The sequence below is a fragment of the Carcharodon carcharias genome, chromosome 6, assembly GCF_017639515.1.
Source record: "Carcharodon carcharias isolate sCarCar2 chromosome 6, sCarCar2.pri, whole genome shotgun sequence".
In the NCBI taxonomy this organism is placed as follows: domain Eukaryota; kingdom Metazoa; phylum Chordata; class Chondrichthyes; order Lamniformes; family Lamnidae; genus Carcharodon; species Carcharodon carcharias.
The window spans coordinates 181,727,757-181,744,714 of record NC_054472.1 but is presented as its reverse complement, the minus strand read 5'-3'; the positions used below and the strand labels follow the sequence as shown (position 1 = coordinate 181,744,714).

The 16,958-nt window shown below is 41.9% G+C and overlaps 1 protein-coding gene across 6 annotated transcripts in view; it reads left to right on the top strand.

Annotated features, from left to right (window-relative positions):
• LOC121278899 (vacuolar protein sorting-associated protein 13B-like) overlaps positions 1–16,958 on the top strand; it is a 1,102,197-nt gene that overhangs the window by 754,155 nt on the left and 331,084 nt on the right. For 5 of the 6 annotated variants that reach the window (XM_041189400.1, XM_041189399.1, XM_041189397.1 and 2 more), the window contains 2 exons: positions 8,984–9,155; positions 11,007–11,121. In XM_041189400.1, the coding sequence (XP_041045334.1) occupies positions 8,984–9,155; positions 11,007–11,121 (287 nt within the window). The remainder of the gene's footprint in view (positions 1–8,983; positions 9,156–11,006; positions 11,122–16,958) is intronic. The other variant, XR_005943292.1, reaches the window with a different exon arrangement.

Here is a 16,958-nt window from a genome sequence, read left to right as displayed (position 1 = left end):
GACGCAGGATAACATCGGGAATTCCGCCCAATGTCATTCTGTGTTATTTTACGCGTCGGCGAGTGGGCCCTGCCCCTGCTCGTTGACGGGAAAATTCTTCCCATGGTGTAGGGGGTAACATATTAGCATGGATAGAGGATTGGTCAGCTAACAGGAAACAGAGAGTAGGCATAAATTGGCTATTTTTGAGTTGGAAAGATGTGATGAGTGGAGGGCCACAGGACCTCAACTATTAACAATTCATACCAATGACTTGGAATAAGAGACCAAATGCATGATTACTGAATTTGCTGATGACACAAAGATAGTTAGGAAAGTAAATTATGATGAAGACAGAAGGAGTCTGCAAAGGGAAGTGAATGGGCAAAAATTTGGCAGATGGAGTAGAATGTGGGAAAATGTGAATTTGTGCACTTTGGCAGGAAGAATAGAAATCAGTATATTATTTAAATGGAGAGAGATTGCAGAACTCTGAGGTACGGAAGGATCTGGGTGACCTAGTACAGGAATTACAAAAAGTTAGTATATGGGTAAGTAAGTGATTAGGAAGGCAAATGGAATGTTGTTGTTTATTGCAAGGGAAATGGAATATAAAAGGATGTTTTGCTGCAGTTGTACAGGGCATTGGTGAGATCATATCTAGAGTATTGTGTCAAGTTTTAGTCTCTTTATTTGAGAAAGGATATAAATGTGTTAGACGCAGTTCAGAGAAGGTTCATTTTGACTGATTCCTGGGATGGGTGGGGTTTATTTTATGAGCAAAGGTTGGACAAACTGGACCTGTATCCACTGGAGTTCAGAAGAATGAGAGGTAATCTTATTGAAACATATAAGGTCCTGAGGTGAGTTGACAAAGTAGATGCTGAAAGGATGCTTCCCCTTGTGGGAGAGACTGTAACTAGGGGATAAGGTTTAAAAATAAGGGGTCTCATATATAAGATGGAGATGAGGAGAAATTTTGTCCATTTCACTGTGAGGAAATAACATAAATTAGTTGTCGTGACTAATGTCACGCTCCTAATCTTAGCTATCCAGTCCCAATGGAGTCATACCTAGCTCAAAGGAAGATGGTTGTAGTTGTTGGAGATCAATCATCTTAGTCCTGGAATATTGCTGCAGGAGTTCCTCATGTTAGTGTTCTAGGCCCAACCATCTTCAGCTGTTTCATCAATGACGTTCCTTCCATCATAAGGTCAGAAGTGGGGATGTTTGCTGATGACTGCAAAATGTTCAGTACCATTCGTGACTCCTCAGATACTGAAGCAGTCTGTGTCCATATGCAGCAAGACTTGAACAACATTCAGGCTTGGGTGACAAGTAACATTAACGCCACACAAGTGCCAGGCAATGACCACCTCCAACAAGAGAAAATCTAACCATTGCCCTTTGACATTCAATGGCATTACTGTTGCTGAATCCCCCTTTGTCATCCCCCTGGCGGTTACCAAAGACCAGAAACTGAACTGGGCCAGCCACGTAAATGATGTGGCTACATGAACAAGTCAGAGGCTGGGAATTCTGTGGAGAGTAACTCACCTCTTGACTCCCCAAAGCCTATCCACCATCTGCAAGGCTCAAGTCAGGAGTGTGATTGAATACTGTCCTTTTGCCTGGATGAGTGAGGCTCCAACAGCTCAAGAAGCTGTACATCATCCAGGGATAAGCAGCCCACTTGTCTGGCACTCTATCCACCACCTTAAACATTCACTCCCTCCACCACTGATGCACAGTGGCAGCAGTGGACAGAATTTTCGGGTTGATGAGAGGGGGCAGGGCCCGGTTGCCAGTGTATAAAATGATGCGCGATGATGTTGGGCGTGCATCCCGACATCAACGTGATATTTCATTCAGCGGGCACACCCGCTGAAATGTCAACGGCTAATAAAGGCCATCAAGAAATCAATTAAAGCAGTTTAGAACGCTGCCCATCCAACCTTAAGGTTGGCGGAGTAGAGGCAGGCGAAGAGCCCAGGCGGAGCTTCATATTTTTCATGGAACCTCATCCACGGGCGGGATGAGGTTTCATGAAGCGTTTAAAAATTGAATACATTTTTTTTAAAAAAATTCATTGACATGTCCCAGCTCATGTGACATTGTCACATGAGGGAGCATGTCTTAAAATTTTTAAATTTCTTTACTTACATGTTTAAAACTTAAACAGGGAGATTTCTGTGCCCTTTTGCACACATGTGCGAAAGAGCACTGGCCCTGATTCAGGGAACCCCTCCCCGCTCACACAGGGAGCGCTCAGTGCTTCCGGGCGCGTGTCATGCTGGCAGGCCTTAATTGGCCTGCCCATGTAAAATGGGGGCACTGATCGGGTTCGCGCCTGCCCCTGCATAACCACCCCCCCCACCCCCGAAATTCCCCCAATGTGTACCAGCTTCAAGATGCACTACAGCAATTTGCCAAGGCTCCTTCAACAGCACATTCCAAACCCATGACATCTATCACCTAGAAGGACAAGGGAAATAGATGCATGGGAACACCAACACCTGCAAATTTCCCCCCCAAACCTCGCAACCATCTTGATTAAAGTATGTTTAAAGCAGAGATCGGCAGATTTCTAAATACCAGTGACATAAAGGGCTGTGGGGATAGTGCGGGGAAAAAGGCATTGAAGTGGATGATCTGCCATGATTGTATTAAATGGCGGAGCAGGCTTGATGGGCTGAATGGTCTACTCCTGTGTCTATGTTCCTCTGTACCATCCTGACATGAAACTATGTCACATTCTTTCACTGTCGCTAGGTCAAAATCCTGGAACTCCCTTCCTAACAGCACTGTAGGTGTACCTTCTCCACGTGGGCTACAGTTCACCACCACCTTCTCAAGGGCAACTAGGGATGGGTAGTATCCTCTGAAAGAATTTTTTAAAATGATCAAATATACCCAGGATACATGATGTGATAGAGGATAAAATGTTCATATTGGAGGCAGAAATCAGAATTAGGCAATGAAATGCTGTCCAAATGGTGTGCGACACATGCGGAATAAGTGAAAGTTTATGCATTCCTGTTTGGAGGGAGATGGGAGACGGAGTTGCTGTTTGATTTTGCTGCTCCATTTGAGTCACTGTTATTTCACAGGCTGCATGGCATGTGGTTTGAGGATTATGTCTTGGATAGCCCTGCTCTATCTTATGCATTTGTTTACCTTTTGGAGTGCTGAGGGTTGGTTATTTACATTTCATTTTTTATTTATTCATTCTCTCAATGTGGTCATTGCTGGCAAGGCCAGCATTTATTGCCCATTCCTAATTGTTCTTGAGATGCTTATGGTGAACTACCCCTTTGAACCATGCTGCTGATGAACTTTAAAAAGGAGGTGAGCACTTGTCTGTTTGGGAAGAAGATCATTTGTTTTAGACTGAGATGATCAAATACTACATGGGGCACTTGAATCCTGTATAGTTGAGCCTACAAACAGAGTATTTTGTTTGTGGGACTAGCAGGCCAGTTAGAATAGTGAAGCATTCAAAGTGCATGATAATTCTGGATATATTCCCATACCTTTGTGAAAGAAGGAATATATATCCAAATACTGTTGATTATAGTATTGTTGTCTATTCATTTCCAAGTGATATGTTCAGCAGCTTATAGGCATCAATATTGGATTCTGATTCATATATTAAAAATATCCTCATTTTTGTCTGAGTTTGTGATTCGTTATCCACTAGAGGGAACTGTTAAAATCTGTGAAGTCAGTAGTACAGAAGTCTTGTGTCCAACATTTGCCTGTTATTTTAATAGAGGCTTTAACCTGTTTGAATTTATTTTATCTGAAAAGGAAGGATGTGCAGTGCTATGGGGAGAAGGTGGGGGAATGGCACGAGGTGAATTGCTCATTTAGAGAGTCGGTGCAGACAGTATAAAAGCTAAAGAGAAAGCATACAATGCGGCGAAGAGCAGTGGGAAACCAGGGGATTGGGAAGCCTACAAAGACCAACAGAGGACAACTAAAAAAGAAATAAGGAGGGAGAAGATTAAATATGAGGGTAAACTAGCCAGTAATATAAAAGAAGATTACAAGAGTTATTTTCGATATACAAAGAGTAAGAGAGAAGCAAAAGTGGACATTGGGCCGCTGGAAAATGATGCTGGAAAAGTAGTAGTGGAGAACAAAGAAATGGTGGAGGAACTGAATAGGTATCTTGCGTCAGTCTTCACGATGGAAGACACGAGTAACATCTCCAAAGTTCAAGAGACGCCGGGGGGGGGGGTGGGGGGGGTGCGGTTTGTGGTGGTGGTGGTGGGAGGGCAGAGGTGAGTATGGTAGCCATTACCAGGGAGAAGGTGCTAGGAAAACTGAAAAGTCTGAAAGTGGATAAATCACCTGGGCCAGATGGATTACACCCCAGAGTTCTGAAGGAGATAGCTGAAGAGATAGTGGAGGCTTTAGTGGTGATCTTTCAGGAATCACTGGAGTTAGGGAGGGTCCAGAGGCCTGGAAAATCGCTAATGTAACCCACCTGTTTAAGAAAGGAGTGAGGCAAAAGATGGGAAATTACAGGCCAATTAGCTTGACCTCAGTCGTTGGTAAGATTTTAGAGTCCGTTAGTAAGGATGAGATTTCAGAATACTTGGAAATGCATAGTAAAATAGGGCAAAGTCAGCATGGAGATAAAAACAAAAAAACTGCGGATGCTGGAAATCCAAAACAAAAACAGAATTACCTGAAAAAACGCAGCAGGTCTGGCAGCATCGGCGGAGAAGAAAAGAGTTGACGTTTCGAGTCCTCATGACCCTTCGACAGGGTCATGAGGACTCGAAACGTCAACTCTTTTCTTCTCCGCCGATGCTGCCAGACCTGCTGAATTTTTTCAGGTAATTCTGTTTTTGTTTCAAAGTCAGCATGGTTTCATCAAGGGGAGGTCATGCCTGACAAATCTGTTAGAATTCTTTGAGGGGGTAACGAGTAGGTTAGACAAAGGAGAGCCAATGGATGTTATCTACTTGGACATCCAAAAGGCTGTACAGGAGGCTGCTCAGTAAGATAAGAGCCCATGGTGTTAGAGGCAAGATACTAGCATGGATAGAAGATTGGCTGTCTGGCAGGAGGCAGAGAGTGGTGATAAGGGTGTCCTTCTCAGGATGGCAGCCGGTGACTAGTGGAGTTCCGCAGGGGTCAGTGTTGGGACACAACTTTTCACTTTATACATTAATGATCTAGATGAAGGAACTGAGGGCATCCTGGCTAAATTTGCAGATGATACAAAGATAGGTGGAGGGACAGGTAGTATTGAGGAGGCGGGGAGACTGCAGAAGGATTTGGACAGATTAGGAGAATGGGCAAAGAAGTGGTAGATGGAATACAATGTGGGAAAGTGTGATGTCATGCACTTTGGTAGGAAGAATAGAGGCATAGACTATTTTCTAAATGGGGAGAGAATTCAGAAATCTGGAGTGCAAAGGGACTTGTCCAGGATTCTCTTAAGGTTAACTTGCAGGTTGAGTCGGTGGTTAGGAAAGCAAATGCAATGTTGGCATTTATTTCGGGAGGACTAGAATATAAAAGCAGGGATGTGCTGCAGAGGCTTTATAAAGCTCTGGTCAGACCACATTTAGAATATTGTGAGCAATTTTGGTCCCTGTATCTTAAGAAGGATGTTCTGGCCCTGGAGAAGGTCCAGAGGAGGTTCACGAGAACGATCCCAGGAATGAAAGGCTTAACATATGAGGAACGTTTGAGGATTCTGGATCTCTACTTGATGGAGTTTAGAAAGATGAGGGGGGATCTGATTGAAACTTACAGAATACTGAAAGGCCTGGATAGAGTGGACGTGGGGAAGATGTTTCCATTAGTAGGAGAGACTAGGACCCGAGGACACAGCCTCAGAGTAAAGGGAAGACTTTTTAGAACTGAGATGAGGAGAAACTTCTTTAGCCAGAGAGTGGTGAATCTATGGAATTCATTGCCACAGAAGACTGTGGAAGCCAGGTCATTGAGTGTGCTTAAGGCCGAGATAGATAGGTTCTTGATTGGTAAGGGGATCAAAGGTTATGGGGAGAAGGCGGGAGAATGGGGTTGAGAAACTTATCAGCCATGATCGAATGGTGAAGCAGACTCGATGGGCTGAATGGCCTAATTTCTGCTCCTATGTCTTATGGTCTTATGGACACAATGGGACAAATGGCCTCCTTCTGCGCCGTGACAATTCTGTGATTCTGTGAACAAATGCAGCTGCAAGAAATTTATTGGGTTGCTATTTTAATGGAAGCAATAAAACATGAAAACTACATAGGTTAAAACCATTGTTAAAATAGATATGGCAACAGTTACCAGAAACTAAATAAAGCTTGAATAAAGTTTCCTTAATTTAATATTCACGAAACGCCTAATGACCCATCCAGCTCAAATGATCTATTGTCTGATTAATTGAAATCTAAGGAGAATGATTTGGACTCTGCCTCCTTTCAAGGGATATACAAAGCCATCATAATTCAAGTGTTGAGGGCATGGATCCTGCTGTCTTAGTTAGTTCCCACTAAAGGATTAGGAGGTTCTTTTGAGTGTGGAGGATTTCCTCTGGAACAGATTCCCAACACGTTAGCTATTCTTAGAACAAACCCAACTCTCTCCAATTGGGGGAAGAAGGGAGGGAACCTATGTATAGCCTGGAAGTTGACATTTATAGGCTGGTAGGCTTCTTTAGTCCTCTATTAAGGCTGAACTGTTGTGACAACCTTTTCTATCATAAGCACTGTATAAATCTTGTCATAAGAGATGCATGCTTTTCCTCACTGCATGAACAGTAATGACATTGAAACCAATAGTTATGTGGACGAGATCCTGCATCCAAAATGGGATTACAAACTGTGATAATTCACTTTCACAAATTGGCATTCTAGTTTTTGGCTTCGGCTCATTTTTCCTTGATGCAGGTAATGGAAAAACCCAACAACCCCAATTCATGAAATTCTGATTGGATGTTTTGATATTCCTAAAGAAAATAAATTTTCTAAGAGACCAGTTGATTGTTTCTTACAATGAGACAGGTCAGAGCAGCTCATTACAGTTTCTATACAAAGTCATGGAAATATGGTCAGGTAAGTCGCCGCTTTCTTGCAGTCGCATGGCAGATCTTGGAAAATCAACTTCTGCTACTATAGCATCAGTGCTCACTTTAACAAGTTTATGAAAATTAGTTCAACCACTGTGTAAGAACTAAAAAATTATTATCCATAACCTTGCCATCCATTCTAACAGGCCAATTTTTTTTTACACAAACACGGAAAATGCTGGAAAAATTCAGCAGGTCTAACAGCATCTGTGGGGGGAGAAAAATGGAGTTAATGTTTCGAGTCCGTATGACTGTTTTTTCTCAGCATTTTCTCAACATTTTCTATTTTTGTTTCAGATTTCCGACATCCGCAGTATTTTGCTTTTATCTTAGTGAGCGACTTTTAAAATTCATTTGTGAGATGTAGGCGATGCTGGCAACATTTATTGTCCATCCCTAATTAGTCTTGAGAATGTGATGGTGAGTTGCCCACTTGAACCACTGCATGGTGTGGTGTAAATATACCATAGTGCTGTTAGGTCATGAGATCTGGGATTTTGACCCAGCTCCTTGACCCAGATTCTGAGATGAGGATTAAGGAATAAATCTAATTTAACCAAAGTGATTCATAACGTAATAAAAGTTGGTTTTATAATGTTACACTTGCTAGATAGAAATGAGTCACTTGGTCCAAATGGAATGCATCCTAACTTGCTGAAACAAGCAAAGAAAGATGTAGCAGAGGAGCATTGGTCACAATTGTTCAATCCTCATTGGAGATAGGAGTGATGGTAGAGGGCTGGAAGATGCATAATGTTAGACCACTGTTCAAGAAAGAGAGAGGGATAAACCAGGAAACTTCAAGCCCATGAACTGAATATCAGTTATGAGGACAAGTTATTATCAGGGTGTCCTCTGGTTCTCAATCCTTCCACCTCTGGGAACAATTTCTACATATCTATTCGGTCCAGACTCCTCGTGGTTTTCGAACACTTCTGTCAATTCACCTACTAACCTTCTCTTCTCCAAGGATAACACCTCCAGCTTCTACAATTTACCCATGTAACTGAAATACCTCTATTTATTAAAGTCCGTGATCCCATATGTCTTTTTAACCACCTTCTAAATCTGCCCTTCTACCTTCAACGATTTGTGCAAACATATCCCAGGGTTGCCTGTTCCTGCATCCGCTTTAGCATTGTGCATGTTACTTTATATTATCTCTCCGCATTTTTCCTACCAAAATGTACCACCTCACACCTCTCTGCATTAAATTTCATCTTCCATGTGTCTGCCCATTCTACCAGACTGCCTCAGTCCTCTTGAAGCCTATCACGATCCTGGATAATCCACACTTCCAAGTTTTGTGTCATCTGCAAATTTTGAAGTCGTGCTCTTAATATATACCAAGAAAAGTAGTGGTCCTTGTACAATCTCTGACAAACCCCATTGTATACCTCTCCCTCCAATCGGAAAAACAACCGTTTACCACTACTCCGTTTCATTTCACTCAGCCAACTTCATACCTTGCTGCTACTTGCCCTTTTATTCCAAGGGCTAAACACCTAAAAGAAACAGATTATTTGGTTGTTAAAACATTAACTTTTATTGGGACTTCACTGTGTGCAAACTGGCTGCTGTGCTCCCTTCATCACACCAGTGGCTGCTATTCAAAATTACTTCATTGGCTGTAATATGCTTTGGGTTGTTCTGAGGTCATAAAATGCTGGTCTTTTTTTCTGCTTTTGCTATCAGATTTGTTGGAAACTGAAGCTGCCAAATTTATGACTTGTATTTTTCCTCCCTCATGATGCATCAGTTAAATATATTCTAGTTATTTCTTTTCAGGTTGCATCTATGGGGTATCTCTAAGTCTTGGGAACTTGTGGTTTAACTGTGATTAATATGAGCAAGTGTCATGTATGATTATTTCACCATACAGCTGTTGGACAAATTGTTGCGTTTGAATGTTTTCCACAGGGCGATTCAGTCCAATTGGTGGATGAAAGTCCTTTTTCTGACTCTTCCACCCTGGAACAGAAAACTAGCAATATTGGTGGAACCACTGGATGTATCAGTTTATGGATGCAGTGGATGTTGCCTAAAGTGACTGTTAAATTGTTTGCTCAGGACCCTGGCAGTAAAGGCACAGGTGAGAAATATTTTTTTCTGCATCAATGAGAAAGGAGTGAAAAATCCCCCCCCCCCCCACCCCACCTCCCTCCACACTTCCACCTCCACCCATTATAAACACTCTTTTATGATGAAAGCAAAATCAATTTTCTCTCAGAAATTTAGGCATTTAAGTTACAAGCCTGTAACCAGTAACCCTAAAGGAGAACTCTAGAATACAAGAGATGGTGAATCGGCAGCCTGTTTTACGCTTTGGATGGTTTTCTCTTCCATTGATGTCTGATTACTCCAACAAGTGCCTATGGTGATAGGACGTGAGCTTTTGCCTGGATTCCCTATATGGTAACATCTCTATCTTTCAGGAGGAGCTGCACAGTTTAAATCAAGTGCCTCTACACAGAAAGCGAAGTAAAATAAACACTAAGGCAGCTTCTAAATAGCTTTAGTTTTTTGTGGTCTTTAGCATTATTGGAAAATCTCTGGGAACAAATTATCTTTCTGCTATTCAGGAACTGATGCATTTGTAGAATTTTTTAAATTGGGGCAGGGAGGAGGAATTTGTTGAGTGTAGATAGGTCCTAATAATTGTGACATTTGCCAAAGAAATCTGACACATTCTGCTTTGGATTAAAGTTGCAAACATGTAAAATGGACGGATTGGTAAAGATCAGCTGGCCCACCACGTATGATGGCCAAAGCGCCATGACTAACATTTCTTTCCTCCATCCCTCTTCCCTGTCCTGCCTACTCACTCCAACCCTGTAATCTACTTGGAAAGGCAAATGACGAAGAAATTAGTTAGGAACCTTAAAGCAAAAAAATACTTGGGAAAAAGCCTCTCTGACCTCCTCAGATGATCAACTCTAGTTCAGGAGATCACGTGGATCAAGTGTCATCGATAAGGTTCCAAGCTACTCTGTTCTGTTGCTCTTCTGGCTAATACATATTTCAAGAGTGTGTTATGATAAACTTTCAAAACCTTTTAGCACTTTTCAGCTGAACTGCTGTTGTGAAGTGATTATTTGTTCTTCCCAGAAGGCTGACTGCCATGTATCTCCACCTCGGTATGTCCTGTGTTGCCCATACACATTCTGCATAAGTCTAGAACTAGGGGCCACTGTGAAAAATTAAGGGGTCGCCCATTTAAGACAGATGATTTTTTATTTCTCAGAAAGTCGTGAGTCTTTGGAACTGCCTTCCTCAAAAGGTGGTGGAAGCAGGATCTTTGAATATTTTTAAGGCAGAGGTAGATAAATTCTTGATAAGTAAGGGGATGAAAGGTTAATGAGTAGGTGGGAATGTGGAGTTGAGGCCACAATTGGATCAGTCATGATCTTATTAAATGGCGACGCAGACTTGAGGGGCCAAGTGGCCTACTCCTGCTCCGAATTCATGTGTTTGTATAAGTTAACTACATTCAGTTCATTATATCTCTCATCCATTTTTCCTTTTAAGAAGCGTAAAGAATCCAAAGATCAACTTTGTAGAGTGGAATCACCACTTCTAAAAATCTGCCATGGTGATGAGCAATAGACATGCAGTTTCTTTCGTTTTAGAACTTTACATCATGCTGAAACAGTACTTTGAATCTTCAGACCCCATGGTAATTGCCCGGTTAATTAATTTTGCACCAATCTGCTCTTTTTGTTAATCAGTGACTTCTGAGGCATTGTTAGAGCTACCATAATAGATAAGCAAAATACTGCGGATGCTGGAAGTCTGAAACAAAAACAGAAAATGCTGGAAAAACTCAGCAGGTCTAACAGCATCTGTGGAGAGAAAGGCAGAGTTAATCTTTTGAGTCCATATGACGCTTCTGTAGAGCTACCATGTATTTTCGATTAATCAAGTTCTCCAATTACACTTTCAGATATCTGTGTTGTTGGTGAACTCGAAGACCTGAGTGCTTCAGTAGATATCCAAGATGTTTATACCAAGGTGAAGTGCAAAGTAGGCAGCTTCAATATTGATCACTACAAGAACAGGTAAAATAATAATGGTTTGTCAGCTGTGTGCTGTCACTTTATGGGATCAGTAAATTAAAGATGTCCATATACGTGGCTGTTTGATGCATTGATAAAAAATGTAATATCCACAATATAATTTCAAATTGCTGTTGAGACCAGACTTAATATTTGCCCACGCGCTTGTTTGGCAGAACTTGTAGACAGCTGGATGGCAGTGTCCCAGTGGCAATGAGCTGATAACTTTAGCTTCATAGCCCAAGAGACTACAAGCTTTGGTACCCATGTCAACCCAAAGGTTTGCAAGAAACTTTTTGCAATCTAATGGCAATTGTCTATGCATCAAAACAACTGTGCCCTCCATCACCAGCTCGCAGTGAGCACTGTTCAAGAAGAGATGTCCACAGATGTATTTTGGAGTGCGGTATCTTCTTGGACATAACTTTTGTAGATCTATCGAACGTACTAAGCATAGTTTGGGTTATTGCCAAAGTCATCAGAAAACTGATAGAATGAATTTTCCTTGGAAAGTGTGCATTTTTGTTTTTTTAATCCCCGTGCATTTTCACGGTTTAGATACACCCTAATATCAATCAAGTATTTATGGCTGCGATATATTTTTTACTAAAACGAAATACAGCGGATGGATAACAGAAAATGCTGGAAGCACTCAGCAGATCAGGAAACATTAGCAAAGAGACAGCTGATGTTTCGGGCCAGTGACCTTTCATCAGAGCCCATACATGTTTTTTGTGCTGCGCATCCTCAATTCATTGCAAATGTTCATTCATTTCACGCTTCAAGTCAGAACTAGGGTGGATATTTTTTGCCAGACTACAAAAAAAAGCGTATTCGTCGCTGAGCTTGTCCTCCTCTTTGCCCCATTCCTGTTACCATTAATTATTCAGCGATATTGCGTGATACCCGCCAGATTCCAAGCAAGGATAGAGTGACAGTGTTTGCAGTTAACAAGCACTTATAGCTTGGCCCTATTCCAGAATCCCCTGAGTTACTTGTAGTGAAAATATCACGCATTTTGTTAGACCCCAGCATCTCTTCAGCTCCAAGCATTCCTGCAGATTTTAACATCAAAATCTCAAAAAAAAAATCTTGATCTGGATTTATTCATAGATTTTTGGTTTAATTGATTTTATAGATATTCATGGATTTATTTCTGATGGCTCTGGTTATTGCCTGTACTTTCAAATTAAAAGAATGTAGATTGCAAAATAACATTTACCCCATCATTCCACAAAATCTGTCTCGGGAGACCATTGCACAGCCTCACTCACCTCGCCCTCTTCTTTTGCCTCCCACCACTGCTACTACTTGGGAAAAGCCAACAAAGCTTTACAAAGTGAAGTACTGTCTGTAAGTGTCCATATTGCCTTTTGAGGGCAATTAGAGTTAGGCAATAAATGCTGGCCTAGCCAGCGTCACTCACATCACATGAAAGAATATAAAAAAAATTAGAAGTATTTAGCTGGATGTAAAATTCTTAGCTTGTATGGTTTTTTTATTGAACAGGCTGTAATGCAACATTTTGATTTTTGTTTTGCACATTGGTAAAATTCACAGAAACATGTTGGGGTTTTGTTTATATCTTTTGTGCTAAATTTACTTTGGAACAAGAGCCCCTTTTTATTTAGCCCCTTTTTAGCCTGTTTTGCCAATCAGCAAGATCATGGCTGACCTGTGACCTAATTCCATACACCCACCATTACCCCATATCCCTTAATACCTTTGGTTAACAACAGTCTATAAAATTAATAATTGATCTAATGCCAATTGCCATTTGTGGAGGAGATTTCCAAACTCCTACTGCTACTATTTTGTTTGAAGAAGTTAAAAACAAAATACTGCGGATGCTGGAAATCTGAAACAAAAACAGAAAGTGCTGGAAAAACTCAGCAGGTCTGACAGCATCTGTGAAGAGAGAACAGAGTTAATGTTTCGAGTCCGTACAATCCTTCTTCAGAGCTCTGAAGGGTGAACATGAAAAGTCAGTTGTTGTAAAAACCCATCCAGTTCACTAATGTATTTTAAGGAAGGAAGCTGCTTTCCTTAGCTGGTCTGGCCTACGTGTGACTCCAGATACACAGTAAAATGGTTGATTTTTAACTGCCGTCTGAAATGGCACTCAGTTCAAGGGCAATTAGGGTTGGGCAACAAATGCTGACCTTGCCAGCATGCCCACACCCCGTGAAAGAATACATTTAAAAAAATGTTGTAGACTTCCCAGCCAGCAGAAATAGTTTCTTCCAAACTACCCTATCTGTTCCCTTTAATATTCAATCAAATCACTCTTTAACCTTCTGAATTCCATGGAATACAAGCCTAGTTTGTGTAATCTCTCCTTGTGTGTTAACCTTTGGGGACCAGGTATGTTTACACTGAATCTATGCTGCACTCAAGGTCAATATATCCTTCCTTAGCTGTGGTGCCCAGACTGTTCATAGTAATTAATTTAAAAGAAAACATTTCACCGGGTTAGACCAGTGTTATCGTAGTTCACAGCCATGTAGTTGAGAGCTGCATTTCGAAGCAGCCTGATGCCTGCAAGTACCCGACAGAGCTTATGGTGGATGTTTCCTGTTGGTTGATCAACCATTCTCCTTGGAAAAGAGAGGATAAGAAAACAGCTCTGAAAACAGAAGGAAAGAAAAGTGAGAGAATCATTGATAACAATTGAAATAGGCCCCTGTCCTTGACTACAATAAAACATTTATTAAATAAATATTGATGCTTTTGGTTAAATAATAATTCCCTTTCTCAGGGTAGGAATTCTGTTTAGCTACATTGGGCCAAGATTACGATTAAGGTAGTTATATCATTTCAATATTTTGGAAGTGCTCACCAAGTGTTACAATATTGTACCATTAGTCTCCTGGTATCTGCACACACTACAAATCTAAATAGGAGTGCTCCATTAGAAGCTACAGAATATGAAGGATTCCAGTTTAAATGCCCTTTACAGTATCATTAATTCAGCAAAATATACAAGATAGTGCCCACACGCACTTGCTGTCTGCACCACATGACATCTTTTCATCATGCTCTTATCACACTTCTTAAGGCAACTTTTTCCACTCTGAATTTCTGTGTCCACATTTATCCTGTGTTTTGTCTGTAAACTTGTCATGCTGTAATTCCACAGTCACTTGGCTATTGGGTGACTTTGTGCCCTGTTACGCATGCTGTCCTTCCCTTAGATATATATTTAGCTAAGTGATCAGACCTTTTATGTTTAGGAATTTTCCCTAACCATCCAATATCCAACAGCACGATAAGGTAACCCAGGGTTGACCATTACCCAGAGATAAAAACAAAAAACTGCGGATGCTGGAAATCCAAAACTACAACAGAATTACCTGGAAAAACTCAGCAGGTCTGGCAGCATCAACGGAGAAGAAAAGATTTGACGTTTCGAGTCCTCATGTCAACTCTTCTCTGCCGATGCTGCCAGACTTGCTGAGTTTTTCCAGGTAATTCTGTTTTTGTTTTGACCATTACCCAAGTACTTTCACACATGTTCTTCTTCAATCTCTTTCAGGCGAGAAACAGTTGGTTAGACAGGGCTTGAAACGAATCATTAGTTATTTTCCATCACGTCCAGAGCAAGAACTATGATGAAAGTCACTTAGGTTTCTTCATACAATACCTGAACTAGTCAGGCATCCCACGTTAGTAGGTTAGCTTTATTGACGTAAACAAAATAATTCCAAGCTCATTTCCCACACACTAACTGTGTTATAGTTTGTTTTGGTCTAACCATCCATGTTGTCATCATTGGCAACCTTCCATCTACAAAAGATGATGGACATTCGCTCAGCAACCCATTTAGGTAGTGTGTCTTCATTTGGTGCACCTTTGCTGATGGCTGAAGAGGCCTGTCTTTGAGAAGCAGGTTCTGCCACAAGTGCCACACGTGAAGCTGCCAAGTGATGCGGGTGGCTGTTTTCAGTGTTGGTGCCTGTTGCCAAGCTGTTGTACCCACTGGTCATCATAGTGGTACCCACAGGAGGTGTTGCCATTTTGCTCTTTCATCAGCTAGTGACTCCTGTTTGCGATAATCGATGTTTAGGGCCTTCATGTCCTTTGTGAGGCCAACTGGTTGTCCTTGAATACGTGACCGTCTTCCAACCTGCGGACGTGCCCAAGCCAACAAAGACCCTGCTTATGAGTGCTGACAAGATATGAATCATTTAAGAGGATTGTCGCATTTGTGATTTTGTCCTGTCAGGATATACGCATAGTGTGCCACAAAGATGGAAATTGTTGGACGACTTCTCTTGATAGCTATAAGTCATTCATGTTTGTATCAGTCATGCAACAAGGTGCCGAGAACACAGGCCTTATAGACCATCAGCTTGGTCCTAAGGGTCAGCTTGATGTTATTTCATGCACGTTTCATGAGTTGGCCAAAGGCGGTAGCTGCTTTCACTACGCGTGTATCAAGTTCTGCATCAAGGGACAGATTGTCTGTCACAGTGGTCCCGAGATAGCAGGTTTGCCAACCAGGATGTTACTTAGTGTGACCAGGAATGGAGATGCAACACCTTGTCCCGTGGCCATGATTTTCTTGATACTTACAGTCAGGGACAACACACCATAGGCATGGGAGAGACACTCTATGGGTCTTTGTAGCGCAGTTTCTATGTAGGTGGCTAGCACAACATCACCATTGTTGAGGAGTTCTCTGATCAGGATGCAATGCGTTTTTGTCTTTGCATTTAGTCTTGATAGGTTGTAGAGCTTGCCACCTGGCCTAGTGTGCATGTAGACTCCTTCCATAGCTGGAGGAAAGGCAAAGGTCAGGTGCATGGTGAAGAAGATGCCAAACAGAGTGTTGGCTAGGACACAGCTCTGTTTCACTCCATTCTTCGCTCTGAAATTGTCAGAAATGGAACCATCAAACTGTAAAGTGCAGTGCATGTTGTCATGGAAGGAACAGATGAGACTGAGGAGCTTTGGTGGACGACCAATTTTCTGTAAATTCTAGTAGGTGGCGTCTTGCTCTGTTAATGGTGGTGAATGCCTCAATGAATGCCCCTGTTCCCTACTCTTTTCTTGCAGCTTGCATATGGTAAAGATCACGTCCACAGTAGATCTGCTGGCATGGAAACCACACTGTGCTTTGGGTACACTCGGTCTGCAAGTAAATTGAGTCTTTTATGTATGAACCTAGCAAAGGCCTTGCCATGATGCTAAAGAGTGAGATGCATCTGTAGTATTGCAGTCTCCTCTGTCGCTGTTGCTTTTGTATAGTGTGATAATTTTTGTACTGTGTATCTCCTGTGGAATGGAGTCTACTTTCCAGCAGAGAAGAGGTCATAAAGGTGTGGCAATAAATGAGACTTTCCGTGCTTGAGTAGTTTGGCTGGGATTCCACCCTTGCTAGGTGCCTTTCTGTTTGCTAAGCAGCCTCTGGCCTTCTTGAACTGACAAAACCATGGTTAGTGTCGCAGTCTGTGCTGTGATAAGTGCAGGTGTGGTGAACACTGGGCAGATTGTGCCTTCTCATGATGACAGGTCCAGTTGGTGCCAATGTCCAGACCTTGGGTGACGACATGATACCTTATGGTGATGTCTGCCCTGAAAGAAGGTGTTGGAGAAGTAGCATTCATGCATTCATTCAGGGCACAAAGATCAAAAAGGTGCTTTTCGTTATTGTTGATCTTGCCCTCCCCATGACGACCGAGGCAGGTTGGCCATGACCCCGACATGTGCATCGAACATCCTGGATGAACAGCCTCTCACCATTTGAATGGCCCTCAGAACGTCAGCTAGTGCGTGGTAGAAATGTTTTTTGTCTGAAATCCTGGTGTACAGAGTTGGTGTGTAGGCGCATATGATGT